The sequence below is a fragment of the Rana temporaria genome, chromosome 7 (assembly GCF_905171775.1).
Source record: "Rana temporaria chromosome 7, aRanTem1.1, whole genome shotgun sequence".
Classification (NCBI taxonomy): Eukaryota; Metazoa; Chordata; class Amphibia; order Anura; family Ranidae; genus Rana; species Rana temporaria.
Window position 1 is genome coordinate 212,258,981 of NC_053495.1, and position 22,984 is coordinate 212,281,964.

The 22,984-nt window shown below is 50.4% G+C and overlaps 1 protein-coding gene across 1 annotated transcript in view; it reads left to right on the forward strand.

Moving 5' to 3' along the window:
• The window catches only part of LOC120946275 (nuclear autoantigenic sperm protein), a 26,247-nt gene extending 4,890 nt beyond the window's left edge, over positions 1–21,357 (forward strand). The window contains exons 2-11 of the mRNA XM_040361103.1: positions 7–109; positions 439–491; positions 1,340–1,416; positions 2,167–2,240; positions 2,342–2,530; positions 3,410–3,579; positions 19,085–19,174; positions 19,258–19,335; positions 21,000–21,122; positions 21,206–21,357. Of these exons, the coding sequence (XP_040217037.1) occupies positions 7–109; positions 439–491; positions 1,340–1,416; positions 2,167–2,240; positions 2,342–2,530; positions 3,410–3,579; positions 19,085–19,174; positions 19,258–19,335; positions 21,000–21,122; positions 21,206–21,256 (1,008 nt within the window). The 3' untranslated portion in view covers positions 21,257–21,357. The remainder of the gene's footprint in view (positions 1–6; positions 110–438; positions 492–1,339; positions 1,417–2,166; positions 2,241–2,341; positions 2,531–3,409; positions 3,580–19,084; positions 19,175–19,257; positions 19,336–20,999; positions 21,123–21,205) is intronic.
• Positions 21,358–22,984: the final 1,627 nt, after the last annotated feature.

The following is a 22,984-nucleotide window of genomic DNA, read 5'->3' on the forward strand; positions in this document are numbered from 1 at the left end:
ACCAAGGCTGCCAAACCCCCGGCTGAGGAGAAGGCTTCAGAAGAACAGCCTGAGAAGCCGGAGACCAAAGCTGAAGATGAGGAAGCAGAGCCAATGGAGGGTGAAGAAGGTAACTGAGGGGGATGTGAGATTTCTGGGTGTCGGAGGTGAAGATGTGGCCTTTGTGTTTTGTTTACCTGTCTTCCTAATGCCTGCAGAACCCTAAGTTACAGGCATGGCTAATAGAAAACTGATGTCAGCCGATGGTCTGGAGAGTTCCTGCACCTGAGTCTGAAGTCAGAGGTGTGATCACTACTTCATCATCCAGTCTGTGGTGTTGGTGGCGCAGTGGCTGCTCTGCTACACACGGCCTAGTCTGACACGCTGCATGTGCATTACACTGAGGTCTCTGTCCACTTCATAGTTTCTGTATCTAAACTGGTCTTCATTGCTTTATAGAGGCAGAAGGAGATGACTCTGAAGAGGGCGAGAATGAAGGAACAGAAGAGAAGGTAACATAAAGAGAACTTTGCCTACTGCGCTCAGTCCCTGCTAATATAAATACCATTGATTGTAAGCTTCTGTTTGCATACATAATAGAGCAGGGGTGTCAAACTCAATTTAATCATGGGCCACATTGGCAATATGATTGCCCTTAAAGGGCCGGTTGTATCTGTAAGACTAGATATCCAGAGCACCCCGCTCCCCTTACATCAGATGTCAAGAGCTCCACCATTAGAAGTTAGAGTCCCGCCCCTCCTTGCATCTCAATGCAACAACCCCTTACCTTCGGGAACAAGTATGCGTAGAGATGTGGGATGTAAAATATTAGGGAAGCCCAGTGTGGAAGGAATAGGAATCCTTTCCCTCCCTGTTGCCCTATTTCTATACCATACCAGGGTATCACTGGCTTTCCATCTGTTTGTAGTGATGAGGATGCCGGGTCTAACCAGAATTGGCATTATGCTGGTTCAGATATCACCATAAGGAATATCCGCCAATGCCGCCCTGATGAATTCTCTCCAGCCCTGATTACATTTGGCATAGTGCTGCTTTTACTCATCTGTGTAGTTGCTGTTTGACCAGCACACAAATGTTGTATACATTGTGTAGCAATCGCAACTGTTTGTAGAATAAATTCCCAGGTAATGCAGTATTACAAGTACAGGGTAACGATGACTCCTAGGCCAATGCTGTGCGTCCCGTCACCTCTGAATGGAGCAATAAAACACAGCCAGTCACTCTTATCCCCCGAGCAGGAGTGACCGTCGGTCCCCAGCTCTCTGCTCAGCCTCTGACAGTTTTTATTGCAGTCTTGCACATAACCATGCAAAGTTCTAACCAGTTTCCTTCATTCTAGGAAAACGAGGAGGAAGATGTCGACAATCTGCAACTAGCCTGGGAGATGCTGGACCTTTCCAAAGTTATATTCAAGAGGTAATTCATACCGGCAAATTATATGATAAATTTTAAATGTTTTTATTGGCTGTCTTCTAGTGTTGCTTCTATTGCATGTGGGGAGTTTGGACAGCTCAGTGTCCTTTAACCACTTCCTGCCCGCCGTATGCAGAATGACAGCCGGGAAGAGGTTCTGTTATCCTGACTGGGCGTCGTTTGCCGGCAGAGGGCATGCAGCGTCAGTCTGACACCCTGCATCTCCAATCTTTCAGAGGCTTGCCACATGATCAGCTGTGACCAATTGCAGCTGATCATCATGTGAACCAGGAAGTGCCAGTAAACGGCATTCCTTGGTTTGTGCTGACAAGGGGAGCCGATCAGTGGCTGTCACTGTTGGGGATGTCTGTGCTGATCGGCACATTTATCAGCACAGCCCACTTCAAATGTAGCAATCAGTGCCCAGCGCTGTACAAACATTAAATTCTGCCACTGCCCAGCAGTAACACCTGTTGGTACATGCCAGTGCCCATAAATTCTACATGTCGAAAGGAAAAACATTTTATGACTTTTTTTTTGCCAAAATAAAAAAGGCAGATGTGATCACGTGTGGGATCAAAATGATTAGATGTCATTGGGGTACAATGTTACATGACCATGTAATTGTCATTCAAAGTGCGACGGCGCTGAAAATTGCCCTGGGCAGGAAGGGGTGTAAGTGCTTAAATGGCCAATAAGGGTTACTTAAAACAGAAAATGTAATTGTAGTAGTAAATGCATTTTACTTTGCAGGCAGCAGAACAAGGAATCCCAACTCAAGGCTGCACAAGCTCATCTCAAGCTGGGAGAGGTCAGCATAGAGTCAGGTGAGATTATGGAAGCTTTCCACGTCTAGCTTTGTTTTACCATCTCATGTATAGAGAAATATTAGCTATACATTTTTTAACATGATTTCTTCCTGTAATAGAGAACTATGGCCAGGCAATAGAAGATTTCCTTGCATGTCTGAACATCCAGAAAGAGCACTTAGAAGAACACGACAGACTCCTTGCTGAGACCCACTACCAGCTCGGCCTGGCTTACCAGTACAGCACCAAGCATGATAGTGCCATATCCCACTTCACCCAGTCCACTGAGGCCATAGAGAAGAGAATGGGTGAGTACACTGGTCTACAAAGGTTTAATGATCCCCCCCCCCCCCACCAAAAAAAATGACTGAGCGCAAAACTAACCAAATTGAACCCAGAGGAGTTGTGAATGTACCCCTGAGGGAGTCACCACAGTGACATGTATCGTACTCCTGTTTGACCCTTTTCTCTTAATCCCCTTCTACTTTCAGTCTCGGCTTCCTCAGTCCAGTACTATTGTCATTCATCCACCCCCCCTGTTTCATGAGCCCATCCTAGGGTTATGTCACCAGGATCTCCAGACTTTTTTTTTGGAGCGCCTGGTGACATAACGCTGACCGTTCCGGTCGTCACTTCAGCACCCAATTGAAAATACAGCCATTCCTGCAAGAACATGTCTGAATATTGGAGGGAGGGCACATCACTGAGCCTGGGCTCACAGTATCAGGACTGGGCATCACTTGATCATTCCTGGTAGAATCTTCTTCGGGGCTGTTATTTTACTGTCCAGACTCTGGGGGGGGGGGGTGGCGGTAGACTCTACTGTGACAGTAGAAAATGCCTCAACATTGGGAGTAAAGAATACATGTCGGCATCAGGAATGGGGTCCTATTGTCATCAAAAGCCATCGTTGGTAGAATAGTGCTTTGTTGGCATCAGTAAGAATGGTGCCCCAGGGGCCAGAAAAAGGCAAAGGGCCACATTGCCACATTTTATGTAACCAATGGGCTGCAGTTTGGAGACCAGTGAGCTGGAAAACGTGTAGCGGTTTTTAAAATGTCAGGGTAGGGGTTATGCCTTCAATCCTATGGCCCCCCCCCATTGGTATATATCCACCTGAAATATACAGGTGCTGGGGTTCTCAGTATCCAAGCTGACCTAACCAATCCTTCCATTCACTTCCGCAGCTCTGCTCACAGAACAGTTGGAAAAAGCTGCAGGCGAAGCCACCGAGGAACTTAAGAAGGAGATGGAGGAACTGAAGGGACTTCTTCCAGACATCAAGGAGAAGATTGAAGACTCCAAAGAAGCGCAGAAAACTGCCGACGCAACAGAAAAGGCACTTAAAGAGACTTTGGTAACTAAAGCTCTGATCAGATTATAGTATAGCTCTTGTCATGGTGAGCGATTAGTGTAAAGATAAACATTTCTAAAATAAAATCCAAGCAAATGATACTTTCCTGCTTTTGTTTAGTATTCGCAGAACATTTCTGCCAGCATTTTAGGCTGAGTCCCCCATAGCAAGCCTGGCTTTGTCTGACACGCAGCATGGCCCAGCCCCCTCACTAGATTTGACTGGTAGGGGGTCAATGTCTCCCACTGTTTAAAGCCTGAGGGTGCAGGGCTGCTGGCAGGGACTGCACTGGATTGTGGGGTGGGGGTTACAGTGGAAGGGTTTCTTCGAAGTCTAATGCAAAGCATACATTGGGGGTATACCTTCTGCCTTTTAGACTTGAATGTCCTGCACTAAACTGGCAGATCACAGCCTGGCCCAAATGGTTTTCCTTGAATGGGGTGCAGACCTTATGTGGCACCCCCCCTGAGCTGCAAGGACACATGGTGCTGCTGGCAGGGTGCTAGGATGGCGACCCATGTCAAAGCTCAGCTCCACTAGTTACAGTAAAGCAGGGTTTGACAAATTTGCTTGGAATCTAGGAGCCAGCTAAAGGTTAGGAGTCAAAAGTGCACCCCGTCCCGCCAAGCTTGCGCGCAGAAGCGAACGCATGCGTGAGCTGCCGCATATGTAAACGGTATTCAAACCACACGTGAGGTATCGCTGCTATTGGTAGAGCGAGGGCAATAATTCTAGACCTCTAACTCAAAACATGCAACCTGTAGACTTTTCTTTTAATTTTTTTTTTTTTTTTTTTTTTTTATTAAATGTTGCCTATGGAGAGTTTAAAGGGTAAAAGTTTGTCACCATTCCACGCGTGGACGCAATTTTTAAGCGTGACATGTTGGGTATGATTTTACTCAGCGTAACATGATCTTTCACAATATATTGGGCTAACTTTACTGTTAAAGTATTTTCTCTTCCGTTCATGGACGGACACAGCAGCATTGACCTTGGTGTTATATACCTTCCTTTCAGGAGAGACTAGGCAGAAAAACAAGCACTTTAAGTGTTAACACTTCTCTCAGTACAGCACCTCCCAGGGGGCGTGTCCCAAGGTACATCCCACTCTCTGGAAACATCCAGCCCCAGTTTTTTTTTTTTTTTTTTTTTCCTGCCTAGCGTTAGACATGGCCTTTTTTGGAGTCCATGTGCTCAGGAGTTTTTTTTTTTTTTTTTTTTTTGGGATCCATCAACTGCTGACTGGGTGACAGGCTGGATCTTGCTCCTTGTAGTCCCCATACCCCCCCGTTCGGCCACCGAGCATGTGCCGGCCTTTAGCTAGGCCGTGCTCCGGGGGTGGCCGGGAGCTATATGCTACAGGGCACACATATGACCGGTCTCTCCTTGTAGTCCCCCCCCCCCCCCCCCCCTCATGTTCGGCCACCGAGCATGTGCCGGCCTTTAGCTAGGCTGTGCTCCAGGGGCGGCCGGGAGCTATATGCTACAGGGCACACATATGACCGGTCTCTATGGCTGTGTCAGTGTGCCGGGCCGACAGCCATGCCGTATCTACCTGCGGACGGTGGGTCTGTCTGGAATGCCTCCAGCCGGTGGTTGCAGGATGGCTAAGTAGTATCCCCTTGCCTCGGCGGGGTGTTTTTGGCTGGTGCATTCCTGGGGAGGTTGACTGAGGGTCCGCCCTGCTTTCCTCTTCCTCCCCATTCTGGGTGGCGGCTGTAAGGGGGGGGTTTTGTTACTGCCGGGGGGGCTGTGCTGCTGTGGGGGCTGTGCTGCTGTGGGGTGCTGTTTTTTTATTGTGCTGTTTATGCTGGACAGTGTCTGCTGTGTGTTTCTAGTTTTTTAAACGCGTGTACGGCTGCCATTTTAGCGGTGACGTGGCTCTATGTCGGCAGCCATTTTCCTGTAGCCCACATGCTGGTTTTTCTGCATGTTGGCAGCCATCTTGGAAACGTCTTGGCCTCTAGTGTCTGGAATAGCGGCGCGAAGCCGCAGCATTCTTGAGGGACAGCGCTCTCGGCTCTGCACACCAAAGAGTACCAGTACAGCCTGTTTTTGGGTGGTGAAGTCCCCTGGGCGGGTGCCCTGCTCTGACAGCCGGGAGGGTGACCGCTTTTTTTTTTTTTTTTTTTTTTCTTTCTGCAGTACTAAGGTTGCATATACAGGTGGGTCAGCATGGAGTCTGAACCAGAGGCTTCTACCCCTGACCATGCCAGAATTAACCCTTAGTGCCCATGCACCCTCGATGGATGCTTTGAGGCGTTTGTTGCCAGGATTGAAGCGGCAAGTGGCCAGAAGGGGGTAAAAAGCTCCCCCCTCCCTGCTTCTGGGATGTCTCTGACACGGAATCAGGCCCTGCTATTGCATCTGGCCCTGTTTCTGTCATGTCAGATGATGCAGACTTGGCTCACACAGACAGTGAGGATGACTCTGCTTCGGGGTTTAAGCATAAGGAATTTGTTGGAGCTCTTGTCACTGCGGTGTGGGATACTCAAACTTGAGTATTTGGTGGAGGCATCAGACATGCCGGTCCCTATTGGGTTACGCAAGCCACCCTGCACTGAAAGTGTTTCCTTGTGTTCCATATTTGGACAAACTGTTTTCCAATGAATGGGATTGGCCACAGAGTTTTTGCAGTCCTGTTACCCACTTTAGGAAATCCTCCTCAAAAGGGTATCTCCTCCGTCAGTGGACCCTACCGTGTTCAGACTGAACAAGGCCACCACGTTGCCTGTGGAAGGGGCTCCTGCATTTAAGGACCCCGCAGATAGGAGAGCTGTGGCCCGCTCCATATTCACAGTGGTGGGGTTGGCGGTGAAGACCGGTTTTGGCTCTGGTGTCGCAGACACTCACCGAATGGGCTAAGTCCCTGTTGCAGGAGCCAGAGGCGTAGAATGCTTCTGAGCTCTGTGGACCTGGCCGACCAGTTGGTGCAGGGCCTAAAATTTGTCTGAATTGGCCCTGGATATGCTCTCCAGGGCCTCCGTGGTACTGCGCCTCCTTGTCTGGCTAAAGTGTTAGTCTGCAGACCAGTCCTCTAAAAGTCCCTTGTGGACTTAACCTTTAAGGGTGAAAGGCTTTTTGGAGCATCCCTGGATAACCTAAAATATGCCACAGGTGGTAAGAGCACTCTGCGAAGGGTAAAGGGCCTCGCCGCAAGCAAGGACCCTCCCAAGTTTTTTTTTTTTTTTTTTTTCGCGCGGCAGGAAAACATTTCCAGGGTGCCAAGTCGTCCACTGAAGGGCAAAGGCGCTACTGGTTCCGCAAGCCCAAAAAGCCTGCCTCCGCATGAAGGGCTGACTCTGCCTGCATCTTGGGTGGGAGCCGGCTTTGCGGCTCGGTCTCTTCTTTCCGGCCGTTGGGTTTGAGGTTTCCTCGGGGTACAAGATAGAATTTCTCTCGTCCACCAAACAGATTTTTTTTTTTTTCCTCCAGGTTGCCTGAAGGATCTGTCAGGGACTGGCCAGGGAAGTGATTGTGCCGGTTCCCTCAACGGAACGGTTTCAGGGGTTTTACTCCAATCTGTTTGTAGTCCCCCAAGAAGGATGGGGTCCATCCAATCCTGGACCTCAGGGCCCTCAATTGTTTTGTCAAAGTGCAAAGATTCAGGATGGGGTCTATTCGCTCAGTAATAGTGGAGCTCCATCAGGGGGATTTCCTAGCGTCCTTGGATATCAAGGATGCGTACCTGCATATCTCAATATGCGCAAAACGCCAGAGGTTTCTGCGCTTTGCAGTCGGGGAGGACCACTTTCAATTTGGCCCTCCCGTTCGGCCTGGCCTCAGCACCGGGAGTTTTCACCAAGGTGCTCGCCCTGCTACGGCAGCATGGGATCGCTATCGTGGGATACCTGGCCGACCTTCTTCTGAGAGCTTTCTCAAGCTCAGAGTTAGAGGACGTGTATCACCTGTCAGACCCTCCGATAATTCGGTTGGCTGCTGAATATCCAGAAGTCAGTACTGGTACTGTCTCAGCGGCTGAATATCTGGGGTTGGTCCTGGATTCCTCAGGTGAGTTTTTCTCCCAATGGAAAAACTGCAGACTCTGCAATCTGCGGTGCAGCGGTTGGCGACCCAGACATGGGCATTGCTTCAGCATGGGAGTGCTGGGTTTGGTGGCCTCTTTCAAGGCAGTTCCGTATGCCCAATTCCACACTCGAGTGTTACAGAGATTCTGTCACGTTGGAACAAACTTCCTTCGTCTCTGGATTACCAGATTCGGGTGAGTCGTCTGGTCAAGTCCCTAGTGTGGTGGCTGACATCCCCGGTGCTTAGGACCGGAAAATCGTTTCTGCCGTTTCATTGGATAGTGATCACGACGGATGCCATCCTCTACGGCTGGGGGGGTGTCCAGTCAGCCCAGTGGTGCTGGCCTCAGAGTCCCACCTTCCAATCAATGTACTGGAGCTTCGAGTGATCAAGTGTTTGTGTGTGTGTGTGTCTCTCGTGGTCTCTGGGTCTGCAAGGCCGACCGGTCAGGATCTAGTCCAACAACACCACGGCCGTGGCATAAGTCAATCATCAGGGGGCACACGATGCTCGGCTGCAGCGACGGAAGTCGCGGCCATCCTTCAGTGGGCCGACAGTTACGTTCCGGCTCTATCGGTGGTGTACATTCTGGGGGTGCTGAACTGGCAAGCCGACTACCTAAGTAGCCAAAAGCTAGACCAAGGAGAATGGTCACTGCACCCTGAGGTGTTTCAGTCTGTGCCAAAAAATGGGGCACTCCAGACGTGGACCTTCTAGCGTCCCGTCTTAATCGGAAGGTGTCACGACGCGTGACCAGGTCGAGGGACCTGTGGGTGGATACGTTGGTGGCGCCTTGGGTCACTATCGCCTAATACGCCTTCCCGCCTCTGCAGCTTCTTCCTCGCCTGCTGCGCAGGGTGGAAGCCGAGGGGATATTGACAATCCTGATTGCTCCAGATGTGCCGTCCCTGGTACACGGATCTGGTGGCAGATGTTCCCTAGCATCTACCTCTGAGAGAAGACCTGTCGCAAGGTCCTATGTTTCACCCTGCTTTACAGTCGCTGGCTTTAATGGCGTGGCTGTTGAGAGCCAGGTGTTGAAGGACCGAGGTCTGTCGCGCTCGGTGATCTCTACCATGCTGCGAGCGCAGAAGTCTACTTCACAAAAGATTTACCATCGTACGTGGAAAACCTACATCTCTATGTGAGGAGATGAATTGGCACCCCCGTACATAAGTGATGTCCCGGATTCTGCTGTTTTTACAGCGTGGAGTGGATCAGGCTCTCGCCTTGAGTACGGTTAAGAGTCGGAGCTCGGCTCTAGCCGTCTACTTTCAGCGACCCTTGGCAGCGCACTCTCTGGTGCGTACGTTTGTGCAGGGGGTCCAGCATGTGGCCCCCTCCTGTGCGTCCTCCACGGGATTTGAATTTAGTTCTTTTGGTGCTCCGCTTGAGGACATTTGGCAGATTCCCTTGTTGACTCTGTCTCAGAAGGTGTTTTTTCTGGTAGCAATTACCTCGGTCAGACGGGTATCTGAACTGGCAGCCTTGTCCTTGCAAGGCTCCTTACTTGGTCATCCATGAGGATAAGGTGGTGCTGCAACCGCAGCCATCATTCCTTCCAAAGGTTGTTTTGGCTTTTCACATTGAGGACATTGTTTTGCCATCCTTGGGTCGCCCACCATATAGCAAAATGATGGCGGCAAAGTGCTTTCAATATCCTGACTGGACGTCATGTGACGGCGCGCATTGCGGCGATAGTTGTTTCAGCGTGTCGGTCTGACACCCGCAACACCGATCTAGGTAAAGGGTCTGACTCTTTACCATGTGATCAGCTGTGTCCAATCACGATGTAAACGGGAAAAGCCGGTAATCGGCTTTTCCTCACTCGTGTCTGTCAGATGCCGGGAGAGCTGATCGGCTGCTCTCGAGAGGGGGTGGGGGGTCTGTCCTGATAGTTTAGCAGCGCAGCCCCTCAGATTCCCACCCAGGACCACCAGGTATGGCCACCCCACTGGACCCCCAGGGAAATGCCAATATGTGCTAATCAATGCCCACCCAAATTTCCTACCAGTGCCACCAGGCACATGCATCAGTGCCACATATCGGTGCCCATCTGTGCTGCCGATCAGGACCACCCATAAGTACCCACCATTGCAGCCTTTCAGTGTCGCCTATCAGTGCCACCCATGTTTTAATTGCCAGTATATAATATGATTTGCAAAAATGATATGGAAAATGGCATTGTACAAATGCTGCTCCCCCCCCCCCCCCCCCCTGCAAGAGGGTTTTGCTGAACGCTCATCAGCCCCACCAGGGATGCCACCCTAGACCACCAGGGATGCCAATCAGAAATGTATAATTGATGCCAATCAGTGCCCGCAATGGGCATCACTGGCCGGCATTGTTTGGCACTGATAAACATTTATTAGTACAACACATTACAGTACATCAGTGCCCATCAGTGAAGGAGAACTTGCTTATTTACAATGTTTTGTAACGAACAGGTTTTTTCTTTCTAAAAGTTTGCAGGGTTTTTTCTTTTTTGGCAGAGAATAAAAATCCCAGAAATGATCAAATACCATCAAAAAGCTTTAATTGTGGGAACAAAATGATAAAAATTTAGTTTGGATACAATTTGGCATGACCGCACAATTGTCATTCAAAGTGCAACAGTGCTGAAAATTGGTCTGGGCGGGAGGGTGTATAAGTGCCTGGTATGGAAGGGGTTAAATGAGGTGATATCAATGTTGTGAAATTTAGTATTATCAAAGCATCACATAATATATCAAGGATATGCAATTAGCGGACCTCCAGCTGTTGCAAAACTACAAGTCCCATCATGCTTCTGCCCCTGAGTGTTATGCTTGTGCCTGTTAGAGTCTTGCTATGATACCTCATGGTATTTGTAGTTCTGCAACATCTGGAGGTCCGCTAATTGCATATCCCTGTAATATATGAACAGATGAGAAATATCCGTCACATAATGCAACAGTATTGGCAGCATAACGGGGGCAATAGAATGGTGAAGCGTGGATCTTCCATGTAAATGCTTTAACTACTTCAGCACCGGATAATTTTGCTGGCCAAAGACCAGAGCACTTTTTGCAATTCAGCACTGCTTCGCTTTAACTGACAATTGCGCAACGTGGCTCCCAAACAAATTTTATGGCTAGATTCAGCAAGAATTTACACCGGCGTATCTATAGATACGCTGCATAAATTCAAAGCTGCGCCGACGTAGCTCCTTAACCATTTATGCTGCTACATGACCCAAGGGGTTTTTACAATTCGGCACTGCGTCTCTTTAACAGACCATTGCGCGGTCATGCGACGTGGCTCCCAAACAAAATTGGCGTCCTTTTTTTTCCCCACAAATAGAGATTTCTTTTGGTGGTATTTGATCACCTCTGCGGTTTTTATTTTTTGCGCTATAAACAAAAATAGAGCGACAAATTTGAAAAAAAAATGCAATATTTACTTTTTGCTATAATAAATATCCCCCAAAAATATATAATTTTTTTTTTTCCTCAGTTTAGGCCGATACGTATTCCCATTTTTGGTAAAAAAAAATCACTAAGCTTTTATCGGTTGGTTTGCGCAAAATTTATAGCGTTTACAAAATAGGGGATAGTTTTATTGCATATTTTTGCTACTAATGGCGATCGGGTTTTTTTTTTTTTTTTTTTTTTTTTTTCGTGACTGCAACATTATGGCGGACACTTCGGACAATTTTGACACATTTTTGGGACCATTGTAATTTTCACAGCAAAAATGCATTTAAATTGCATTGTTTGAAAATGACAGTTGCAGTTTGGGAGTTAACCACAAGGGGGCGCTGTAGGAGTTAGGGTTCACCTAGTGTGTTTACAACTGTATGGGGTTGTGGCTGTAGAAATGATGTCATCGATCGAGTCTCCCTATAAAAGGATCACTCGATCGATGCAGCGCCATGGGGAAGCCGTGTTTACATACGGTTCTTCAGATCCGGGGAGCGATCGCAACGGAGCGACTATAAACGAATAGCCGCGCCGTTGTCCCGGATCGCTCCCTGAGGGAATCCGACCGCGGCATGTAGCGGGGGCCCGATCGGACCCCCCACCCGCTAGAAGGCAGGGACGTGCATATTTACGCTGGCCGCTAGGTGGCGCTTCCGGCGTAGAATATGCAAGTGACCTACATACGCCGAATCGTACGTACGCCTGGCGCTATTTCTCTTTCGTTCATAGACGGACACAGCATCCTTTGACCTTAGGGTTATGTTCCTCCTACCAGGAGATTTTAGGCAGAATTCTTACAGCACTTAAGGTGTTAAAACTTTCCTTCATGCCGCTCCTCCCAGGGGGCGTGGCTCCCCCAGGCATAACCCACACCCTGCTCCAGCAGCTTCAGTTTGTTTCTGCCTAACCGTCAGGAGAGTCAGGCTCTCTCTGGAGTCCTGGACTCTGGAGTTTTTTCTTGCAAATTTTTTTGCATTTTGCGAGTTTTTTCTCGCTTTTTTATTTTATTTTTATTTTGAATCCTGCGATTCTTCTATCAACAGCCGACTGGGTGACAGGCTGGGTCCTCGACCCTTGTAGTCCCCCCAGGTTCGGCCTTCGAGCGTGTGCCGGCCCTCAGCTCTGCTTTGGGACGTCCACGACAGGCCCCATTGCTCCAGGGGCGGCCGGGGAACTTCGGTTCTAGGGCACACATATGACCGGTCTCTATGGCCTTGTCACAGTGTGTCTGGCCGACAGCCATGCCGTTCGCGGACGTTGGTTCTGTCTGGGATACCTCCAGCCGGGTAGTCGCAGGACAGGTAAGTAGTGGCCCCTTACTCAGGTAAGTGGTCTGGCTGGAATGTTTTCCCTTGGGAGGTCGACTGAGGGTTTTCCCCTGCTTTCCTCTCTCCCTTATTCCTCTCCCTCCTTCCCCCTTTGGGTGACGGCTGTGCAGGGGGTTTTTTCCCTGGGGCTCATATTTTTTTCACTCGGGTATGGCTGGGGCTGTTCTGTGTCACTGCAGGGGACTGTGGTGGACATTCTGGGCATTTTTGTGTGTGCTGTGTGCTGTTTTGGTGTACTGTCATTTTTGGGTACACTGTCTTTTTAAAACTGCGCAACGGCGGCCATTTTGCCGGAGCCGCGCTTGTATTATTCGGCGGCCATTTTCTTGTGGCCGGCGCCGTTTTCAGCACTAGTTCGGCCTCTAGTGGCCGTTTCGGCGGGGAAAAAAGACCGCGAATCATCTGAGGGGACAGACGCAGTGCTGCAGCTTCTCCTCAGCACACACTTGTCCTTCACAGACCGCGCTGTACCAGGGGGGTGGTGAGTCTCAGGGGGCCCCAGACTGTGCTCTAGCGGCCGGGAGGTGACCTGTGGGGGACTTTTTTCCTGCCATTGGCAGTGGGGGGGACACGGCAGCTGCAATATGGAGCCTGAATCAGGCCCCTCATTCCTCACAATGCCGGAATTAACCCTTAAGCGCCCCTTCCCCTGCCACATCTGTTGAATCGGTGTCGGCTGTCCTGGAGTCTTTTCTCACCAGGTTTGAAGCTGCCAGTGCTCGGTTGGGGGGTAAAAAGCGCCCCCCCCCGGAGGCTGTTTCTGGGGATATCTGACGCAGAATCTGATAACGCTGTTGCTGCTTCTGGTTCTGTCATGTCAGAGGATGCGGGCTTAACCCACATGGACAGCGAGGATGACTCTGCTGCGGAGTCTGCTGACAAGGAATTTGTTGGAGCTCTTATAACTGCGGTACGTGAGACTCTTCATTTAGAGGATGTGGCGGAGACACCAGCGGTGTCAGTCCCTTTTGGATTCCGCAAACCACCGCGTACCGCTAAGGTATTCCCTTGTGTTCCTTATTTGGACAATTTGTTGTATAAGGATTGGGATACACCGCAAAAGGCTTTTACTGTTCCTAAAAGCTTTGCTACCCGTTACCCCCTGGAGGAGGACTTTTTAAAAAAGTGGGTCACTCCTCCGTCGGTGGACCCTCCTGTGTCCAGACTGAGTAAGGCTACTACGTTGCCTGTGGAGGGGGCTCCTGCTTTCAAGGACCCCGCTGATAGGAGAGTGGAGGCCGTGGCCCGCTCCCTGTTCTCGGTGGTGGGTTCGGCGGTAAGGCCGGCTCTGGCCGGCGCCCTGGTTGCTCAGACGCTAACTGAAAGGGCGAAGCTCCTGCTGCAGGATCTGGAGGTCCAGGGTGCTTCCGAGTCCTCTAGGGACCTGGCTGAGCAGTTGATTCAGGGTCAGAAGTTTCTCTGTGAGGCGGCTATGGATTCGATTCCTTTGCTTTCCAGGGCTTCTGTCTACGCAGTGGTTCTGCGCCGCCTTATATGGCTGAAGTGCTGGTCGGCTGACCAGTCCTCGAAAAAGGCCTTGGTGGATTTGCCCTTTAAGGGCGGACGGCTCTTTGGGGCATCCCTGGATGACATCATTAAGGATGCCACTGGAGGTAAGAGCACCTTGCTCCCTCAGTCGGGGAAGGGTAAGGAACCTCGCCGCAAGCAAGGTCCTACTTTTACTACCCCTAAGCGGTTTTTTCGTGCGCCCAGCGCGGCTGGAAAAGGTCCGCAAGGGGCAAAAGCCCCTGCTGCCGGGCGTAAGCGCCCCTGGTTTAACAAACCAAACAAGCCTGCGGACAAGCCTGCTTCCGCATGAAGGTCTGCCCCCGCCCGGGTCTCGGGTGGGGGGACGGCTTCACGACTTCGCGGATCGGTGGAACTCTCTTCTGACCGACCGTTGGGTTTGCGAGGTGGTCGCCTCGGGGTACAAGATAGAGTTCCTCTCTTGTCCCCCAAACAGATTTTTTCCATCCAACCTCCAGCTTCCTCAGGATCGGCGGCTAGCCCTGTCCGGGGCTGTCCAGGATCTTCTGGACAGAGGGGTGGTTGTGCCGGTTCCCTCGCTGGAACGGTTTCGGGGGTTCTACTCCAATCTGTTCGTGGTTCCCAAGAAGGGAGGGATTCGCCCTGTCCTGGACCTAAAGGCCCTCAACTCCTTTGTCAAGGTGCAGCGATTCAGGATGGAGTCGGTCCGTTCTATCATAGCGGCCCTCCACCAGGGGGACTTCATGGCGTCCTTGGACATCATGGACGCATACCTGCATGTCCCCGTTTGCACAAGCCACCAAAGGTATCTGCGTTTTGCGATCGGGGAGGACCACTATCAATTCGTGGCCCTCCCGTTCGGGCTGGCGTCGGCACCACGGGTGTTCACCAAGGTGCTCGCCCCGATCCTGGCCTTGCTAAGGCAGCGAGGGATCGCTATCGTGGGATACCTGGACGACCTTCTCCTGAGAGCTTCTTCAAGCTCAGAGTTAGAGGAGGACGTGTCCATCACGTGTCGGACTCTGCAGGAGTTCGGCTGGCTTCTGAATCTCAAAAAATCAGTGTTGGTTCCGTCCCAGAGGCTGGAACACCTGGGCTGGTTTTGGATTCGGGGAGGCAAAAGTGTTCCTCCCATCGGAAAAACTGCGGACCCTGCAATCTGCAGTGAGACAGTTGTCGACCCAGAAGTGGTCGTCTCTTCGCTTCTGCATGCGGGTTCTGGGTCTGATGGTGGCCTCCTTCGAGGCGGTTCCGTATGCCCAATTCCACACCAGGGTACTACAGAAGGAGATTCTGTCACGATGGGACAGGGTCCCATCTTCTCTGGATCGCCAGATTCGGTTGAGCCATCTGGCCAAGTCTTCCCTGGCATGGTGGCTGACGTCTCCGGTGCTTCGGTCCGGGAAGTCTTTTCTTCCGTGCCGCTGGACAGTGGTCACGACGGATGCCAGCCTCTTCGGCTGGGGGGGGCGTCTGGGGCTCCCAGTCAGCCCAGGGGCGCTGGACTCAGGAGGAGTCCCGCCTGCCGATCAATATCCTGGAGCTCCGAGCGATCAAGTTGTGCCTTGTCAGGTGGTCCCTGGAGCTGCAGGGCCGTCCTGTCAGGATCCAGTCCGACAACGCCACGGCCGTGGCGTACGTCAATCATCAGGGCGGCACAAGGAGCTCGGCCGCGGCGACGGAGGTCGCTCACATACTTCGGTGGGCCGAAAGGTCCGTTCCGGCCCTGTCAGCGGTATACATTCCGGGAGTTCTGAATTGGCAAGCCGACTTCCTAAGTCGCACGACTCTGGATCAAGGGGAGTGGTCTCTCCACCCGGAGGTTTTTTCAGATCCTGTGCCAAAAATGGGGCACTCCAGACGTGGACCTTCTGGCGTCCCGTCTCAATCGGAAGGTACCACGGTTTGTGGCCAGGTCAAGGGACCCGTGGGCAGACGCGTCAGACGCGTTAGTGGCTCCCTGGGGTCAATATCACCTGATTTACGCCTTCCCTCCTCTAAGGCTCCTACCCCGCCTGCTGCGCAGGGTGGAAGCCGAAGGGATTCCAACGATCCTGATCGCCCCAGATTGGCCGCGTCGCTCTTGGTACGCGGACCTGGTACGTCTGGTGGCAGACGCCCCCTGGCGCCTGCCTCTGAGGGAAGATCTCCTGTCTCAGGGCCCGATCTTCCATCCTGCTTTACGGTCACTGGCTTTAACGGCGTGGCTGTTGAGAACCAGGTACTGAAGGACCGGGGCCTGTCGGGCCCGGTAATCTCTACCATGATGCGTGCACGGAAGTCCACTTCTCGAAAAATGTATCATCGTACATGGAAAGCATACATCTCTATGTGTGAGGAGATGAAGTGGCACCCCCGTACTTACGTGGTGTCCCGGATCCTGCTGTTCCTACAGCGGGGAGTGGACCAGGCTCTTGCCTTGAGTACGATCAAGAGCCAGATCTCTGCTCTGGCTGTTTATTTTCAGCGTCCCGTGGCAGCGCACTCTTTGGTTCGCACGTTTGTGCAGGGGGTCCGGCATGTGGCCCCCCCGGTGCGCCCTCCGCTACCTTCTTGGGACTTGAACTTGGTCCTCTCGGCGCTTCAGCGTGCCCCCTTTGAGGACATTCGGGAGATCCCCTTGCTGACTTTGTCGCAGAAGGTGGTCTTTCTGGTAGCTATTACCTCTATCAGACGAGTGTCTGAACTGGCGGCCTTGTCTTGCAAGGCCCCCTACTTGGTCATCCATCAGGATAAGGCGGTGCTGCGACCTTCTTTTCTTCCGAAGGTCGTTTCGGCCTTTCACATTAACGAGGACATTGTTGTTCCATCATTATGTCCTCAGCCGAAGAACCCGAAGGAAGCCGTTTTACATTCTCTAGATGTGGTTCGGGCCCTTCGAGTTTACTTGTCGGCGACAGCTCCGTTCCGGAAGTCGGACTCGCTGTTCGTGTCTGTGTCCGGTCCCAGTAAGGGCCTGGCAGTCTCGTCGGCCACCATTTCCAGGTGGATCCGACAGGTTGTGCTTCAGGCCTACGCCCTGAAGGGGCGGGCGCCTCCCTTTCGGGTCACGGCGCATTCGACCAGGGCGATTGGAGCCTCCTGGGCTTTCCGACACCAAGCCTCTGTGTTACAGGTGTGTAAGGCTGCGACCTGGTCGTCGGTCCACGCTTTTTCAAAGTTTTATAAGGTGGATGTGAGTGCATCTTCTGATGCCTCATTCGGCCGCAGGGTGTTACAGGCGGCAGTTTAAGGTTGGAGTTCCTCCGTTGAGTAACTCCGGTTTTGTTTGGGGTGTAACCTGTTGTTGTGTTATTTTTCCCACCCCTCGTTTTTTGACACTGCTTGGGGACGTCCCTAAGGTCAAAGGATGCTGTGTCCGTCTATGAACGAAAGAGAAAAAAGGATTTTTGTACTCACCGTAAAATCCATTTCTCTGAGTTCATAGACGGACACAGCACCCACCCCTCCTTGGTTTGTACTGCTTGTTACGAACTGAAGCTGCTGGAGCAGGGTGTGGGTTATGCCTGGGGGAGCCACGCCCCCTGGGAGGAGCGGCATGAAGGAAAGTTTTAACACCTTAAGTGCTGTAAGAATTCTGCCTAAAATCTCCTGGTAGGAGGAACATAACCCTAAGGTCAAAGGATGCTGTGTCCGTCTATGAACTCAGAGAAATGGATTTTACGGTGAGTACAAAAATCCTTTTTTTGTTACATCACGTACGTTTAGGCTTTTTCGGCGTAAGGTTGCTCCTGCTTTTATGAGGCGTACGCAATGTTAAGTATGGACGTCGTTCCCGCGTCGAATTTTGAATGTTTTACGTTGTTTGCTCAAGTCGTTCGAATAGGTCTAGACGTAATTTACATTTACGCCGAAAGCACTGACAATTTGCAGCGGAATTTCGAGCATGCGCACTGGGATTCTTTCACGAACGTCGCATGCGCCGTTCGTAAAATACGCGGGGTCACCATTAATTTACATAAAACACGCCCACATCATTCCCATTTGAATTAGACAGGCTTACGCCGGCCCACATACGCTACGCCGCAACTTGGGGCTCATATTCTCTATGAATACAGAACTTGCGCCCTAATTTACAGCAGCGTAATGTATCAGATGCGTTACGCCCGCACTAAATTACGCAGGGCTACCTGAATCTAGCGTGGGTTTTTTTTTTTTTTTTCCTCCCCCCCCCCCCCCCCCCCCCCCCCCCCCCCCCACATATAAAGCTTTCTTTTGGTATTTGATCACCTCTTGTTTTTATTTTTTGTGTTTATAATCCGATAGAGCGACTATTTTGAAAAGCAATAGTTTGTACTTTTTGCTATAGCCCTGAAAAAAAAAAATTTCCTCAGTTTAGGCCGATGTGTATTTTTGGTTTGATTTGTGCAAAAGTTATAGCGTCTACAAAATAGGGGATGTTTTTTTTATATATTTTCTGCATCTGACACTTTTGGCACGATTCTGGAACATTTGCATTTATAGTGATTGGTGCATTTTTATAGCTCTGATTACTGTGTAAATGTATGTGGCACTGAAAAGGTTTTGTGTCCTAGGGAGTAATTCTAACTGTTGGGTGTGGCTACAAGTGGCACATTACTGATCAGTTACAATGCCTCATGGGATGTGTAGTTCTACAACAGCTGGAGGGCCGTAGTTTGAAGTCCCTGTTTTAAAACCATATAGGCTTGCCTGTAGCTGCCAAGGATATCTCTGCATGGTTTAGGACAGGGATATACAATTAGCGGACCTCCAGCTGTTGCAAAACTACAAGTCCCATCATGCCTCTGGGTGTCATGCTTGTGGCTGTCAGTCTTGCTATGCCTGATGGGACTTGTAGTTCTGCAACAGCTGGAGGTCCGCTAATTGCATATCCCTGGTTTAGGAGATGTTCCCCTGCCTGTGCCGATGTAATCCACACTGAGGCAATGGCACCTGTGTGCTGTTACTGGCAGCCTTTGTGTAGAGTGATATCATTGCGGCTCCAGCTAATCAGAGCCGTGATACCTGGGAGTAAGCACCGAGCTATGCGGCGGCCGGTGGAGCAGACTAGGACTTTGATCTGAGGTAAGGCATAATGAGCTAGTATGCCATGCCAGGATTTTATATTTTTTCACTTGGGTTTATAATCACTTTAAGAATCGCCAAATGGTTCTTCCTTGTACCTGATTACAGCTGTGTGGCACCAAACACTCTGCAGTCCTGTAATGTACACCGTCTCTAATTTTATTTTTCCTTTCCTAGATTGGAGCGTCATCAGGCTTCTCCCAAGAGAACGGAAGTGCTTCATCTTCATCAGCACCAGCTGTATCTTCATCTATATCTTCATCATCTGTAAGCTGCTGACTTGTTGGTATTGTAATTCTCTGACACAGACAGGCCACTGACTGGTTTTATTTTCCTGCCCCCCTCCTCAGGCTCCAGCAGAGAAGAATGGGGACAGCACTGTACCGTCCAACTGTGTGTCTGACATCTCCCATCTTGTGAGGAAGAAGGTAGGTTGGGATCCTCATATTGCAGGCTTGTCTCGGCATGCGGTGCTGGTTTGAGGTGCGAAGCAGAAATGACCAGTGATACACGGGGGGCGGCTCAGTCTCCGGTGTCATTGCTTTTTCTGTTGGTGCTGGTAGATCTGCATTGGGCCGTGTTGCCCATGAAACTGGGTTTCAAGGGGCTTTGCCGTATTGCTGGGGAATCCTGTTGGGTTTTTATGATTCTGCTCATACAGCCACATCAAGGTTCAGGAACAAAGAATGAAAGTCCTATCTGGACTATGCATTGGGGGGCACAACCATTTGAGTACAGCATCTACCCACCATGCAATTGTCAAATGCAGTTCAGCATTGCCAAAAAATGGCCTGGTCATGGGGGGGGGGGGGGGGGGAACCTTCTGGGGTTGAAGTGGTTAAAGCCGACACTTACTGGATGTGCACATCACTCACAAGATCACTAGTGCTGTATTAAGTTTGTTGCAATGAATCCTGTAGAACCTGATCAGTGTAGCGGATGCCATGCACAGCTATTGGCCCAGCTGGAGGATACAGTGCCAACTGACCAGTAAGAGGGCATCCAACTAACACCCCTATCTCATAGGGATACATGTGTCCCCTTTTCGTCTGTCGCTGGATTAGAAGGCAGACATGCAGTCATGTGTGAAAAGGGCCTTCGGTTCACAAATGCAAATTGGACATACAATGGTGCCATTGCACATGTTCTAGGCAGCCAGTCTGTTTTTAAAGGGTCCTGTGGTTTTTGGGTCCCCTTTAGGTATACAAATGCACACCTGAACCAGAGAACTGGACTGCCAATCATAGTTGGACATTTGAACTTTTTTATTTTTTTTGCAAGATTGTAATTGTCACAACATAGTCCCCATAAGATGGCAATAGCTCCCCAGCCATTAAAGTAATATTGGTCCACACTTGCCTTATTTTCTTCTCCTCTGGCCAAATCAATTATGTGTGGGCATTTGAAGCCCAGTTTGTTTCCCTTCCTGGATTGCCTGCAGTGCATGCTGGGTAACCTACATCTTGCGCGTGCGCTGTAGAACGGCGCTTGCAGCGCAGTTTTGTTCTGTCATGGCGACGGAGGAACGTCCCGCCCCGTTGCAACAGTGATAACACCATCTACGCTCGAATAAAACTGACTCTGAAAGAAGTGAGGGCTTTGTGCCCTTTTTGAACATGGCGCCGTAAACTTCGGCACACAAGTGCACAGTCCTGGGAAATGACACTCGTAGCCCAGGAGTCTGTGCAGCTTGGGTAGGATAGAACTACCGCGGTGCAGGAAAAAGGCAGATTAGGAATTCTGCCTAACAGGGTGTTCCAGGCAAGTAAATCAAAAAAAAAAAAAAATTCTCATGAACTTTTTTTTTTTAACACTATTAAAAGGAAGCTACTGAAGCAAAGTGATTTTTAGGGTGAAGCTCCGCTTTAAGCCAGCAGGAAGGGGGTTAATGCACATACTTCATATCCAGGATTGTAGTGCACGTGTCTAACAATTGCTTGTACCTGTGTGGTGCTTAAGCCCGATGTAAGGTCTTGTAGTAACTGCAGGCTTGGCCTTCCTACTGATTTTTACTCTTAAACGGGTCACCTGACTCTAAGGGGTGGAAGTGTTTTGTATAATGGACTTGATATAACCTTTTTTGGCCTTCCAGAGGAAACCAGAGGAAGATAGTCCCCTGAAAGAGGCCAAGAAACCGAAGGCGGAGCCTGTGGAGAACGGAGCTAAGAATGGGTCAGGGGATGCTGTGGTGCCCACGAATGAGGAAGCAGAAGAGGTGAGCTGGGTGGGGCCTGTACTTTCGGTGGTGCATTGCACAGATCTACACTAGTTACTAACGTCCGATCTTTCCACCTGCAGGCAGAGAAGCAGACCCCAATGGAGACCACAGCAGTGGAGAGTACTGCATGATGCATACACCCTAAAGGGACTTTTTGTATATAAATTGTATTTTTTCCACTTTTGTTCAAAGCATCTTTTTGTAAAACAAAATAAAGGTTAAATAAAAAGAAAAAAAATCTTCCCTTCATTTTTGATACTGAATGCCTGTTGTGTGCATGAGGGACTTGTGGGGTGTTCAGCTATTGGTGGAGACAGTTAGGAACTGATCATGACGGGGGCTCAAACTAGTGGCCCTCCGGCTGTTAAACTAAAAGTCCCATCATGCCTCTGCCTCTGGGAATGTGCTTGTAACCTTGCAATGCCTCATGGAACTTGTAGTTTTGCAACAGCTGGAGGGCTGCCAGTTTGAGACCCCCCCCCACCCTGCTCTACAGTAACTAGTATTCTTTAGGGACAAAGGCCTGAGGGGGTAATTTTTCGGGCAGCAGACCTCTGAAAGGCAATGGGGCTGAGGGGCAGACCTTCATGGGGGGGGGGGGCAGCAGACCTCTGAGGGTTAGGTTGTCTCTGAGCTCTATGGACAAATGTTCCATTTTATAACCACAACTTGGTTATGTTCTGTAGAGCCTTCATTTTAAATCAAAACTGCAGCCCTAATGCAGGGGTCTCCAAACTTTACAGCCCTTCAGACTTTGAGGGGGGCCGGACTGTGGCCAATCTTAGGCCAGAATGCCCTGGCTTTAATGAAAGTAAAGAATGCTTCATCATTGGCGGTGAGAGGAATATTGTCCCGTTGTTGGTATTAGGGGAAGTGTCGCATCATTGGTGGCAGTGGGAAGAATAGGGCCCCATGGGTGGGGGGGTCAGTGGGAAGAATATTGGTATTGGCAACAGGAAATATGCCCCATTGTGGGTTTGGAAGGAAAAAATGCCCTTGTATCAGTGGGAGGAACACTTTCCTCTTGTTCCTGATGATAAAGGCAAGCAAAGGGCCAGTTCGGAGACCATTGGTCTAATGCCGACTGCAATCGTCATACATCTGAGATGGGGTATCCTCATACTAGGGCTATGATACCTTCAGGTGATTGGATATGGGTAATTGCTGCAGCAAGGCTTCAGGTGTTTGCAAATGTCAACTCGGGGCCACACATACCAGTAGATTGTCACCTTCCCTGGGAGGCTCAGCCTGGACGTGACAGACTGCAGCAACACCAGCCCCCACAGACGGGGGGGGGGGGGGCAAGAAGTAATAAGCTGCACACCCAGGAGGTGACAGGCTGTGAAACCCCCGGGAGGAGACGGGGCTGCCTTTTGAGGGAGGGGCTCTCCCAGTGATGAGGCATGGTGCAAAAACCACCTTCCCTGTATTGGGATGTATACAATTTCTGAAAGGTATAAGACCAGATCATACCTGAAGTCTTGTGAGGAGCCTTTTTCATGCCCACACCGAGCGCCCCGTTCTTGATTGGAATGGGTTACCCATTGGGACCCCAAGAGATGCCATATAGCGAGGTTCCTGGTGACACACAAGCTTTAAGGGTTGGTTCAGCCAACCTCTAACAGCCGTGTCTAGGCTGGAGGGCACATGTCCGGGGACAGAAATGTATTCTATCCGCATTCAGTAAATGAGGCAACAGGCTTTTTTTTTTTTTGTATTAGCCGATTAGGATGTGCAGGAGGAAGAGTCGGGGATAAAGGAACACCAGCCCATCGGCGTGCTTGAGTACCCGTCACCAGCCCATGCCTCATAGAATATGCTTTTGGGGTGTTTGCTTTCCAATGTGGAGTCATTTTGTG